Source organism: Pelophylax lessonae, assembly GCF_965119305.1.
Source record: "Pelophylax lessonae genome assembly, chromosome: 13".
NCBI classification, from domain to species: Eukaryota; Metazoa; Chordata; class Amphibia; order Anura; family Ranidae; genus Pelophylax; species Pelophylax lessonae.
The window spans coordinates 50,845,900-50,859,260 of NC_138780.1; the positions used below are offsets into that span (position 1 = coordinate 50,845,900).

Below are 13,361 nucleotides of genomic sequence, written 5' to 3' on the forward strand. Positions count from 1 at the left end.
TTAATCCGGCCCTGGTCCTCCTCCACCGCCGCTTCCACCTACACCGCCCATAGGTGTGCGCAGCCTATTGCATTAAGGTGTGCACCCCAAAGTTGAAATACACATGCATGTGTTTGCCAGCAGGGAGAGTAATGTATCGGGGCCATGTACCTGTAGGCAAGGAGAAATAGAGCAGAGCAGGTCCCAGGGAGATCTTTCCCATCTCCTCACTGGCAATGCTATGTGCCCTAGGTGATTAGGGTGTGCCCAGGCACACCCAGCACACCCTGTGCGCACGCCTATGTCACCGCCACATCCACCACCACCTCAACCTCCCTCCTACTCCATATGGGCCTCGTCCTTCAGAGATGAAGAAGAACATTGTTTTATTTTTCTGTTTTTTTTTGTTGTTTTAAGTTATTTCCCTATCCACATTTGTTTGCAGAGCACTTGCCATGCTCTTAATTACGTTTTGCTGCCATTTGCAGCACTCTAGCCCTTTCCTTTGGTGTTTTAGAGCCATTTTAGTGCCTTAAAGTTCGGGTCCCCATTGACTTCAATGGGGTTCGGTGTCCGGGAAAAGTTCGGTAAAAGTCCGGGACACGGACCCGGACTTTTTTTTAAAGTTCGGCCGAACCCGTCGAACACGGACATCTAGGTGTCCGCTCAACCCTATTGGTTACATAATAATAATATAAACACCCTGCTGGAAATGCCTTCACAAAAGAAGGTGCAGAAACAAGCCACAGACAAATAACACTGATGTGCAAGCTGACATCTTAGCCTCTGTTTGATCCTCAACTGCCATGGTGCTGCACATGTGATCAGTTAGGACACCAGCCATGTGATGGTTTGACAGTTTGGTTGAGAGCAAAACCAATGTGACAGTTAGCATTTTCAGCATGCCTTGAAAGATTTTGTAAACCTATAAATTGATGGCTTCTGCTTTAAGGTAAGGGAGAGGATTGGGTACTTCTGGCAATCAAAAGCAATGCAGCACTTGTCTCAGTCCTAGATGTGCCACAAGTTCCAAATATACTATTGCTAACAAATGTTTCATCTGCACAGCTCCTGCTTTCACCTCTGCTACGTTTAAAACATTAGGAGCCTTTATCCATCTCACAGCAATAAACATTTGACATGGATTTTAGAACTTCCCTACTCTGTCAAAAACTTAAAAAAAAATTATAATAATAATTGGCTTTAGATATCCTTTAATGCTCCTGGGCCCCAGAGGCTGAACATGGTCCGAGTTGCAGGATCTTCTCAGCACAAGGTGCAACATCAGGCTCTGATTTTATGTGCAGAACCTCCTTGGGACCTCTGCTGTAAAAGTGCATTTACTTTGTGGCCTAGAGGTAAAAACATATCATCATTAATTGTATTGTCAGTATAATGCGTTACAACTGTCTGTAACTTTGAGTCTGGGATCAAGACATTTTCGTGTCCTAATGAATTACGATTTTAGAAGATTTTCTCCAAAGTGTATGCCATGTTCATAACACGGGTTTCGATATTAAAGTGATGCTAAAGCTAAAAAAAAAAAAAAACGTTTATGTTTCTCTCTCCTCCCCCTTCCCTAGACAGGGCCTCAAACAGCAACAGGAGCCATTGAGTCCTGCTGCTGTCCATCAAATGCAGTAAGTAGGAAGGGGGGGGGGGCAGGGCTAAGCCCCGCTGTGTTTGTCTTTGGAGCGCGGCTACATAGACACACACACCGCTTGGGAGTAAGCAGACGTTGTGTGCCGCATTACAAACTACTTACTATTGAGACACATGACGGAGAAGAGGAGCTATGATCGCCAGCAGGGGGCCCAAGAAGAGGAAGATTGAGGCTGCTCTGTGCATAGAGCAGGTGAGTATAAAATGTTTGTTTTAATTAATTTTTTTTTAAAAATAACTTTTAGTAACACTTTTAACTACTATTTTTATGTTTGGTAAAGAGGAACTGAACTTTGAAAGCTGTGCCCAAAAAGGAGGTGGAGGTTAAAGGACTAGCCACTAGTATTTCCTGTGGTTTCTCTGCAACTGATTTTTCCCCATTATGGACTTACTGTGCTTTATTTTGCACTGCCTCTCTATATGCAAGCAGCGATCTTGATAGAGGTAGGACTTTGCTTTCTCATATGAGAGCCTCAAAAATCGCGCTGCTGATATGTCGGTATGAGGCCATTGGTAGTGCCTAAGCACACTCAATAGGAAGTGCATTGCTGCTTTTCAGGAGAAATTCAAGACAAAATATACATTTTTCAGGGTGTTGCTTAGGCAGCTTACACAGGGTTTAACTTAAAATAAACTTGAACTCAAAAGGTAAAGATTTGCTATGGTATAAAGAACATATAAATAAATAGTATTTCTTCCTAAGCGGTACCCTAAAGATTTACATTTTTTTCTACTGTTCTTTCTGAAAAATAGCATTGCACTTCCTGGTCCTGGTATGTGTGGTTGTCTTGGCACTTCTATGCCTACAGATACCGCATGGTTCATGGTTGGGACCCTTGCTTTTTAATATCTTTATAAATGATATAGGGTCTGGGATTAAAAGTAGCATTTCAGTCTTTGCGGATGACACCAAGCTTTGCAGTGGAATAACTTCTTTACAGGATGTCTCCAACTTACAAGCTGACCTCAATGCACTGTTTCATTGGGCAACTATGTGGCAAATGAGGTTTAATGTTGATAAATGTAAAGTTATGCACTTGGGGGCTAAGAATATGCATGCATCATACATACTAGGTGGAGTAGAACTGGGGGAATCCATAGCGGAGAAGGATCTGGGTGTTCTGGTAGATCCTAAGCTTAATAATAGCATGCAATGCAAGCTGCTGTTTCCCAAGCAAGCAAAGTCCTTTCTTGTATTAACAGAGGCATGGACTCCAGAGAGAGAAATATCATTTTGCCCCTGTACAAATCATTAGTAAGACCTCATCTGGAATATGCAGTTCAGTTTTGGACACCAGTTCTTAAGGATATCGGGGAACTGGAGAAAGTGCAGAGAAGTGCAACCAAACTGATAAGAAGCATGGAGGACCTCAGCTATGAGAAAAGATTAGAGGAACTGAATTTATTCTCTCTTGAGTAGAGGAGATTAAGGGGGGATATGATCAACATGTATAAATATATAAAGGGGTCAATATAGTGAACTTGGTGTTGAGTTGTTCACTTTAAGGTCAACACAGAGGACAAGGGGGCACTCTTTACATCTAGAGGAAAACAGATTTTGTCTCCAAATACGGAAACGTTTCCTCACTGTAAAAGCTGTGAAAATGTGGAATAGACTCCCTCCAGAGGTGGTTCTGGCTAGCTCACTAGATTGCTTTAAAAAAGGTCTGAAGTCTTTCCTAGGTGTACATAATATAAATGGGTATTCAATTTTCTTAGGTAAAGTTGATCCAGGGAATATACGATTGCCTCTCGGGGGATCAGGAAGGAATTTTTTTTCCCCTGCTGTAGCAAATTGGATCATGCTTTGCTGGGGTTTATTTTCACCTTCCTCTGGATCAACAACGGGTATAGGATTGTGTATATGGGATTGTATGGTTGGGTTTTCAATACTGTTTTTTTTTTTTTTTTTTTGGTTGAACCAGATGGACTTGTGTCTTTTTTCTACCTGACTAACTATGTAACTATGTACAGATCCATAACTATGTATTTGTAATGTGAGATCTAAGGTAATGCTGCCTTGGATTATTATTCTCACCAAATTTGAAGCCAGAATTGGTGATGTCACAAATTCGCTGCTCACTATTCTCATTGCTTGAGGCTCTGACACGGGAAGCTAAAATCTGCATCTACCAAGATGGCTGCCTCCCCACTGAGACACAGTGTAGAATAATGCATGGTAAGTTGGTAATGGGAAAAGATCAGTTGCAGGGTGACTACAGGCAACAATAATGACTAGTCTTTGTTCTCTGCCAGTTTTAACATTGGTATTAAAAGTAACATGGGATAGAAAAGTTGACGTAACTGTTTTTTTTTTTTATTTTAAAACAAATCTGCAACATAGATCTCTGGTTGAGTTATTGGTGCTAAACATGGTTTTACGCAATTTGGGGTTGTGGCACTAAAATGAAAACTAGAAGTTATCACAAAAAGGTTTTTACATTTTTATTTCTGTTAAAGGACCACTTCACCTTTCTCTTAAAACTTCTAGTTCAGCCACTTTTCCTCAGCATCCAAAGGGGTAATTTAGGCAGATCCCTTTAAGTGCAAGCTTGGCTGAAAATTTTTTTTCACTCGAATAGGGAAGGAGTAGTAGCCCGGTAAAACTTTATCTGCTATCTGGGGATCAGTAAGAGATTTTTCTCCTTATGCTCCCTGAGGCAGTGCTTTCACCTTACAAGAAGTGAGGAAAGTTCTGCCAAAGTAACTCAGTGTTAAATCGAACTTAAAGTTCAAAATCTAAAACATTACTTGTAATTACTGGACAGTCTATTACCAATTGAATTATTAATAGGACATGCAGATTTCTAGCTGTGTTGTCATTGTTTCATCACTAATAGATAAGCCCATCTAGTACAAAAGTCTGTATTTTTTTAAGCCATTATGCTAATAAATATCCCCACATGAGCTTTTCATAATGAATGATGGACTGGAAGCTTCACAATCACATTTGGTCCAAGGCAAACCAAATACTTGAAAATGACCAGACCAGATGACCAGTAAATCTAGGCAATGGATCTTGGAGATTGTGTCTGTTTTATTGTCATATATCTTTTTATTGAATCCTTTTTAACAAGTTCAAGAAACCGGTTGCAGATGCACAGGTCATATTACCAAACAAAAAAACAAAGAGTGAAGTAAGAAATATAGGCATCACAATGAAAATACCAATATTTTGTCTATCAGAAAGGATTGATGATCCAGTAACAATACAATCTATATTAGGGATCGACCGATTATCAGGAAAGCCGATATATCGAGGGCCGATAAGCACTTTTCCCGATATATCGGAATCGGCCCCATAGGTTACCGATATTGCCGATCTTTTGGGAAAGTGCTGTACCGGAGTGATGCCTGCAGCTAAAGGCATCACCCCGGTACCATAGCCGACGGTCGGCTGTCTTGTAATGACAACCGATGTGGCTGAGAAGCTGCTCGGCTATCATTACAAGGAGCGGGAGGGGACATCCCCTCCTCCTTGAGGCTCGCCCGGGTCTCCCGTCCCACCGGGAGACCCGGGCAACCAGCCTGCATGGCCGCCAAGACCAGATCAAAGCCGCATTCGGCTCTGATCGGGTCTCCATGCAAAAACCCGGAAGTGATGTCATGAGTGACATCACTTCCGGGTACTGTCTGGCGCCAGATTTAAAAAAATGACAGCATTCAAAACAGCCAAACTTGGCGTTTTTAATGCTTTTAAGTGCAGAGGAGGGGTTTGGGGTCTTTACGACCCCCAGATACCTCTACAAAAGTACCTGTCAAAAAAAATAAAAATAAATTACAATACAAATACAAAAATATCGGCCCATATCAGCCCATATGCATTGGCCAAAATATCGGTATCGGCAACCAGAAACCGATATCGGTCTATCACTAATTTATATATCTAAGTACTCTAATACCAGGCCCAATAAACCCGGAAGGGTTGTGGGAGTTTTAACACTGAGGCTTCCTCCTATGTATTGGAGGTGCCTGAATGTAATACTTGCTTTCTTTTTCAGCTGTGTTTGCATGCACTACATATTCCATCTTTTATTTGTATTTATGTTTTGATCATTGTTTTTTTCTTTATGTCCATCTACTGTTTTGTTCATATATATAGTTCATTGTGTATTGTTTATCAGACTCATCCATCCCGCATCAGGCTTTCAGAAATCATGGCAAAGGGTTATACTCCTATCCCAGGTTCCTTTCAGAGTGCATCCGTTACAGTACAGTTGGTAAGAACCATTGATTGTCAACAAAAACTTGCAGTAACATTTTCAAATGTATGTGAGCTTTTACAAAAATGTGTATTTGTTATTAAATAATGCATAACAGCTGTTGTCTTGTATAGGTTTTTGTTAGACATCTCATTTTTTATAGTAAACTGTAGTGTTCACTTTGCTGCTTATAAAATGTAAGTATATGTTTTGCCAAGTAATAGAAAACTCAAGATATGCAGTTGTGAGAAACTGTTAGCCTTTAACTTATTTGTGAAACCTTACCTTTTAGAACCACCCATTCAGTTTAACAAAGAAATACAAGGCAAAGCTTTTGTGTGTGTATATATATATATATATATATATATATATATATTTATTTATAAATCCCTTTTTTTTTAAATAAGTGATCACAGGATTTCTGTTCCCAGTTGCATAAGGGGCTTAGGAGGCAAAAAAATGGCAGTACACTGATCTTCCCAGTGAAGAGCTATGCAGGGGGGGGAACTTGTCAGCAGAAGTCTGACCATTGGAGCATAGGCAGGCTGTGCTCCCAAGTAGAAAGACTAAAACGAACCACACTGTGATCAATGTGCTTCCATAACCTCGGTTGGTCAGTTTCAAGCAGGTTGACTGGCAGAATCCCCAGGTATTTCCCACAAAGGAAGCAATGCAAATAAAAAAGGATACTTTTTTTGTGTTTCAAATAATTTTATTGGAGAATTCAAGAACAGTACAACATTTAATATACAGAATACCATGCAGGATATGCAGTCAATAATTGGTAACAGAGTGCAACAAACAACTGTAACTTCAGATAAACTGTGCTAGTCGATAGTAAACGGGGGCGATAAAGTAGCTGAGCTAGGGGAAATGGTGGCGGGCGGGGCCAACCCACAGGCACCCCGTAAAGGGAGCTTGCTGTGCCCGTGTGGGGAGGCGTAACCCACCAACTGTATTACAGAGAAGCAACAATTTCAAAGTGCTCAGGACCGTGCGGGGAGGGATATGGGAATAGGAGGAACTGCATAAACCAATACAAGAGAGTCCAAGGTTACAGGTGGCTGATGTGGGGAGGTAAGTTCAATCCAGTACCAACTAGCTGGAAATCAAACAACAGAGGTAAATCAGGGCTGGTACGTTGTAGGTGCTACAAGATGTGTATATTGAGGGAAAGAAGTAATGTAAAGAGAAAGAGAACGAAGAAAGGGGGGTAAGGAGAGAGAAGAAGTAGAAGGGGGGAGTGGGAGAGAAGGGGGAGGGAAGTGGGTCCCCGGGGGGGGGGGGGCGGGTACATAAGGAGTGGATATATGCAGTCCACGGTGATGGTTTAGGGTAATAACAGTGAGTTATCAAAATTGGGGGGGAGGGGGAAGTTGTCTACCCAAGGTTGCCAGAGTCTGTCAAATCTCTCTATCTTATCCGTCAGGACAGCATCAATTTTAGCGTGATTCATAGCATTGGTGATTCGATGTTTTACTTCAGGTAAAGGCAAGTGTGGGGTTTTCCAAGCCATTGCAATGGTTTGTTTGGCTGCTGTAGTGACCTGTAAACCTGTAAAAATTGTTTGTGTTGGAGTTTAGAGACATTATTTGGCTTCATGTTTAAAAGGGCCAGGAGAGGGTCGGGTGGGATGTGCACATCCATAAGAGTAGAGAGAATGTGGAAGATGGCCTGCCAAAACTTTTTCACTATAGGACAAAACCACCAGATGTGCATGTGTGTACCTGCGTCCGGGCAACCTCTAAAGCATAAAAGGATACTTTTTTTTATACAAGTAAATGGTACAACAGACACACATCAGGAATATTAAGTGTTGGGGTAGCATACACTTTAGGAATGACTGTTTACATCACGGGACACAGAGCAGGTTATAATCATGACTATGCAGGTTATGCACCACCTATAGGTGAGTGGACACTGGCAGATCTATCAAACAGGAAGTCCTCCCCTATATAACTGCCCCTGTACAGGAAATACCTTGCTTTTTTTTCACCAGTGTCTGTAAGGTGATGGTCGCTGATGTGCTGCATGTGATCTTGGAGCATACCTGGAGGTCCAAAAATGGTTCTTCTGTGAATCAAGGACTGAAATCGAATTAATGCAAAGGGCGGCTAGCTAAAATGGGTGGTACCTGAACCTTGTTGGATAGGAGAGAAGAATCCTCGAGGTTTGCCTGTAATGCAGCCTTATGGTGCGGGACCCTGCCTAATGGAACCCCAAGGAATGTTTGTTCGGACCAAGGTGCTTTCCAGCAGGGTGCTATATAAGTCCAGAAAAGAGGACTCCTGATGTAAGGGGGACAGAGTCCCTGAAGGTCTTTTATGACAGAGCCCATCGTGATGGGTAAAGGTTGGACTCCTGTTAGGATTTGGAGTCCTGCAGCGGGAATGGTAAGTTTACATTTGCAGTATTTTTTTGAAAAAGAAAATCTGACTCTCTGGTCATTCTCCCGGGGGCTACCAGGGGTGGCGTGCTGTTTGGTCTGGCTGGGCTGGGCTGTGCTCTGTGTGTTTTAGGAGGAGAATTGGGCTTCAGCTTTTTTACTCCAGCCACTAGAGGGCTGCTCTGTATAGCCTATTTTTGTGCAGTGGAGGCAGGAAGTAGAGGGGGGGGGGATGTTGCTTATGGTATAAGTCACACGTGGGCTGAATGATCAGTGGGACAGCAGGAACACAGGGCAGTCTATGGCTGGATGATGTGCGAGTATACCTGTGGGGAGCTGCATGACAAGACAGGACACGATTATTCACTGCATTTGCCTGCATAATCCCTGGGGGGCTTGTACAACTGTTTTCTGGTACACCCTTGCACAGGTATCAGTGCACTTAAAGGAATTGTGTCTCCAGAATAACTTGCATTTGATCTGCAGGAACTTGCATTTAGGCTGCACTGAAATGGCATAGAGGCTGCATTCAGGGTGCGTTTTATACATATGTGCTTGGCTAGCCCTGCGAAACTGGTATGGGGCTAGGTGTGTAGTTATTTTGACATTGTTCTTTGATGAAACAATATGCTTCTAGAAGGCAGAGCGGGTCAGGTGCAGCTTAGTATTACATTATTGCTTGCATACCTGAATAATTGTAGAACTGCATCCCAGTAAAATTGCAGAACGACACGGTTATGTAACTATGTAGGGGCATAAGTGCATAGTTGCATACTTGCATTAACTGCATACTTGCTTAAATGCATAAACTCATACTTGCATGAACTGCATACTTATATAACTGCACTACTGCGTGCTTGGATACCTGCCTGATTGAATATCTGTAGACCAGCATGGCTATGGACCTGAATCCCTGCAAGACTGCATAGTTAGGTTTTGGCAATATCGTTGCTACAGTGTTTTGTCTTGGATTACAGTGATTCCTGATATGTTTGAATGCCGTTAGGAGAATTTAATCTCAGGGCAGTCTCTGAGGTGGTTTGTGCCATCTTTAGGTTTATTCCGGCAGAAACTTGGTATATTAAGTATGCCTCTTTGAGACCCAATGGGTCCACCACAAAGTTATCAGCCTTCTCTCATGCATTTGCTCTTGGAGCAGAAGTTATGGGCTCATTATTATACAACACTTGACCGGTAGTGGCCCCGAAACCAAACGGGGACATGAGGTATAATGTATCTCAAAGCACTAGACAAATTTCTAAATGCCCTTATGTCTCAGATAGGATTGGTCCTATCAGTGAAGGCCTCTCTGCAAGAGGTAGATTTTGGGCATCCATAGTCGTTTATGACACATATCTTCTAGTTTTTTTAGGCTCATCACAGGTTTCTGCGATTTGCAGTAGAAAATCACCAATTTCGTTTTGTGGCACTGCCCTTAAGCCTGGCCACAGCCCGCCGAGGGTTCACAAAGCTCCTAGCCCTGGTGCTGGACATGCTGAGGACAAAGGGGTTGTCAATCTCAGGATACCTCAGTGATCTTTGCTCAGGGAGCAGTCAGTCCCAGATTTAAAGTAAATTATATAAGAAGAAAAGGTTATACTTTGATATGTCTCTGCATGAGGAAATGGTATCTATGTTGAAGCGGTTGCCTACGTGCAGTTCCATTCCAGGTCTTTTTTAGAGGAACATTCTCTCTGTCTGGACATGAAGGTTCAAGCATTGGATTACTGGAGGCCTCTGTCCCCTGGTTATTGCAGATTTCAAATTGGTGGTTGGTTGATCAGAGTCTGGAGAAGGGGAAATTTTCCTTCCAGTGATATGGAAGATAGTAACCACTAATACCAGTCTCTCCAGCAGTTGGGGGGCTGGTTTGGAGGTGGCTACAGTCCAGGGGACTTGGTCTCCACAGGAGAGAATACTGCCCATTTAATATGTTTGATCTTCGGGCAGTATGCCTTTCTCTGGTGTATTGGTCGAACCATTTGCACAGGTTTGTGTTCAGGGCTCGGTCCAACAATGCCACTGCAATGGAATATATCAACCACCAGGGTGGCAACTGGAATTGTGCGGCTCAGGAAGGTGAACCACATTCTATCTGGGGCAGAGAAGCATGGGCTTGTCTCTGTCGGCAGTACATTTTCCAGGTATAGGAAACTGACAGGGGGTATTTCCCAGTCGCCAGCAGCTAATACTAGGACAGTGGTCCCTGCATCCTGAGAAGTTCTCGGCAATCTGCCAGTGTTGGGGAACTCTTTAGGTTGATCTACTAGCTTCCAAGTAGTACACATTGTGTCCAGAAAAAAGAGTCCAACTGGCAATTGGGTTAGATGCACTGGTAAAACCTTAGGGAACAGGTCTTCAATCTGATTTAACTACTGCTGTGTCTTTTGTGAAGGACTTGGGAGGTGGTTACACAGATAATAGTGGTAGCCAGCCTTTCTCAGGAGGGCTTGGTACACGAACATAGTGCCATTTTTTTTTCAGAGACCGTTTCCCACTCCTTGATTTGTACTTCTTACAGGGCGTAACGCAGACAGGTCCACCTGTTATACCACCCTTGTGTCCGTGGCACTTGAACTTGGTCTTGGTTGTCCTTGCAAAAGCCACCTTTTGAACCAATTTGAGAAACTCTGTTGGTTCTTTGACTTGGAAGGTGGCTTCTTTGGTTACTATCACTTTGGCAAGAAAAGTGTCAGATCTGGCGGCTCTTTCATGTAGGGAGCCGTTCTTCGTCTTGCATCACGATAAGGTGATGATGCGTCCTCATCCACCTTTCTTGCCTAGAGGTTTCTAGTTTTCACTTGAATCAGGACAGTGTAAACAGTCAATAGGGGAAAAGATCGCTGCATACTCTGGATGTAGTTTGGGTGGTCAGGTTTGTGCTGCCTATAGAGCTCATGAAGGGCAGGCAGCATCCAGGTCAACTATTTCTCATTGGATCCGCCAGTTAGTCGTTCAAGCCTATAGTTTGAAAGGACAAGGTCCAACCCTTTCTGGTGAGAGCGCACTCTAACAGGAGTGTGGGGGCATCTTGGGCTATCTGCCATCAGGCATCAGTGGCTCAGGTTTGCAAGGCCGCTACATTGTCTTTGCTTCATACATTCACAGGGCTTTACCAGGTAGATGTCAGAGCTGCAAAGGATACTGAATGGTGGCTATTATTCTGTCTCCTATCCCTCAGGTTTTATTGCTTTGGGATATCCCCCAAAGTCATGATTATAGCCTGCTCTGTGTCCTGTGATGTACGATAAAGAAAATGTGATTTTTTTCTCTACTTACCTGTAAATTCCATTTCTTTGAGTACATCACGGAACACAGAGGTCCCTCCCCTCTTTCTGGGAATTCATTGCTTGCTACAAAACTGAGGTACTTCCTGTATAGGAGGGATTTTATTGGGGAGGACTTTTTGATTGATCTGCCAGTGTCCATTCACCTATGGGTGGCACATAACCCACATAGTCCTGATTATAGCCTGCTCTGTGTCTTGTGATGTACTCCAAGAAAGTATGTAGAAAAAATAAAATGGAATCAATTTCAATAAAAGAAACTTAATGTAGTTTTATTTCACATTTAACTGAGAATGTCTAATATTTCTAGGATGAGAAGGGTCTCTTTATGCTATAGAGTGGAATTTAACAATGATGAAACTGCCCCAATCTGTTAACCATCTCCTTCCCAAGTCTATTCTCCATGTAACAATCTACTTATTTTTGCATAAAAAATTGCTTAGAAACGCCAAACATTATATATATTTTTTTAGCAGAGACCCTGTAGAATAAAATGGCGTGTGTTGCATTTTTTTATGTAACACAGTATTTGAACAGCGGTTTTTCAAACGCAATTTGTTTGGAAGAAAAATTAATTCATGAATAAAAAAAAAACAAAATAGTAAAGTTAGCCCAATTTTTTTGTATAATGTGAGATACCTAACATGTCACGCTTTAAAATTGCGATGCTTAAAATTCTCCGTAGGCGACGCTTTAAACGCCTTTACAGATTACCAGTTTAGAGTGGCACAGGAGGTCTGGTGCTAGAATTATTGCTCTCGTTCTGATGTTCGCAACAATACATCACATGTGTGGTGCGATTACCGTTTACATATGCGTGCAGGAGTAACGTATGCATTTGCACGTAAGCACAGTGGGACGTTGGCACTTAAAAAATGTTTTTATTTTATTTAATCATTTTATGCAAAAGTGTTTTTTTTTTTTTTTTTTTTTTTTTTTTTTTGTACAAACTTTGCTATCTCAAGGGATGAACATCATCCCTGGTGATAGCTTGGCCTGTGACAGGTCCTCTTTATGGAGAGATCAGATTTATGGATGTATGATTTTCTTAAGATTTATAATAATAATTATAATCTTTTGAACGAAGATGCACATCCTAGAATCTTTTAAAACTAATATTACTTTCTGCGGACATCACTCATTGTGATTATTCGCCCAGAAAGTGAAAAAAAACCCTGACCAGCTTAAGATTAAACCGCTTCTCCTCCAGTCTCATCGTGTTCTTACACTCCCTGGGACTGAATAGATTCCTACCTACACTGGGATCACCATTGAGATATTTGTAAATTGTTATCATATCTCCTCTCAAGTGTGTCTTCTCCAGGGAGAATAAATGTAGTGCTTGCAGCCATTCCTCGTAATTGAAGTCCTCCAGTCCCCTTAATAATCTTAATAATGTTTTTGCTCTTCTCTGGACTCTCTTCAGTTCCATCACATCCTTCCTGAGGATTGGTGACCAGAATTGGATGGAATACTCAAGATGTAGCTGAGCCAGAGTTTTATAAAGTGGCAGAAGTATCATTTTATTTCTGGAGTAAATCCCCTTTTTAATGCATGCTAATAATATATATATATATATATATATATATATATATATATATATATATATATATATAAAACCATATACTCCACGTTTTGTGGATTCATTGTGTCCCAAGCCTGGACAATCCTCTCTCACTTGTCCGCAACCTCTCATGACACACGTGTTGTGTGTGTCTCTCCCCCTCCCCCCCCCCTGAATTTATTATACTCTCTCCTGTTTAACATAAATGTGTAATGTAAATGTATATTTTTCTTCTCTATGAGAAACACACATATTTTGAGACAAATATGACAGATTGATTT

General features: G+C 41.9%; 1 protein-coding gene across 20 annotated transcripts in view; it reads left to right on the top strand.

The window, feature by feature from the left end:
• Window positions 1-13,361, top strand: part of GPHN (gephyrin) — an 868,578-nt gene that overhangs the window by 495,569 nt on the left and 359,648 nt on the right. For 14 of the 20 annotated variants that reach the window (XM_082242578.1, XM_082242574.1, XM_082242561.1 and 11 more), the window contains exon 9: window positions 5,766-5,861. The exons of the other annotated variants lie outside the window; for them this stretch is intronic. In XM_082242578.1, the coding sequence (XP_082098704.1) occupies window positions 5,766-5,861 (96 nt within the window). The remainder of the gene's footprint in view (window positions 1-5,765; window positions 5,862-13,361) is intronic. 20 annotated transcript variants of the gene reach the window in all.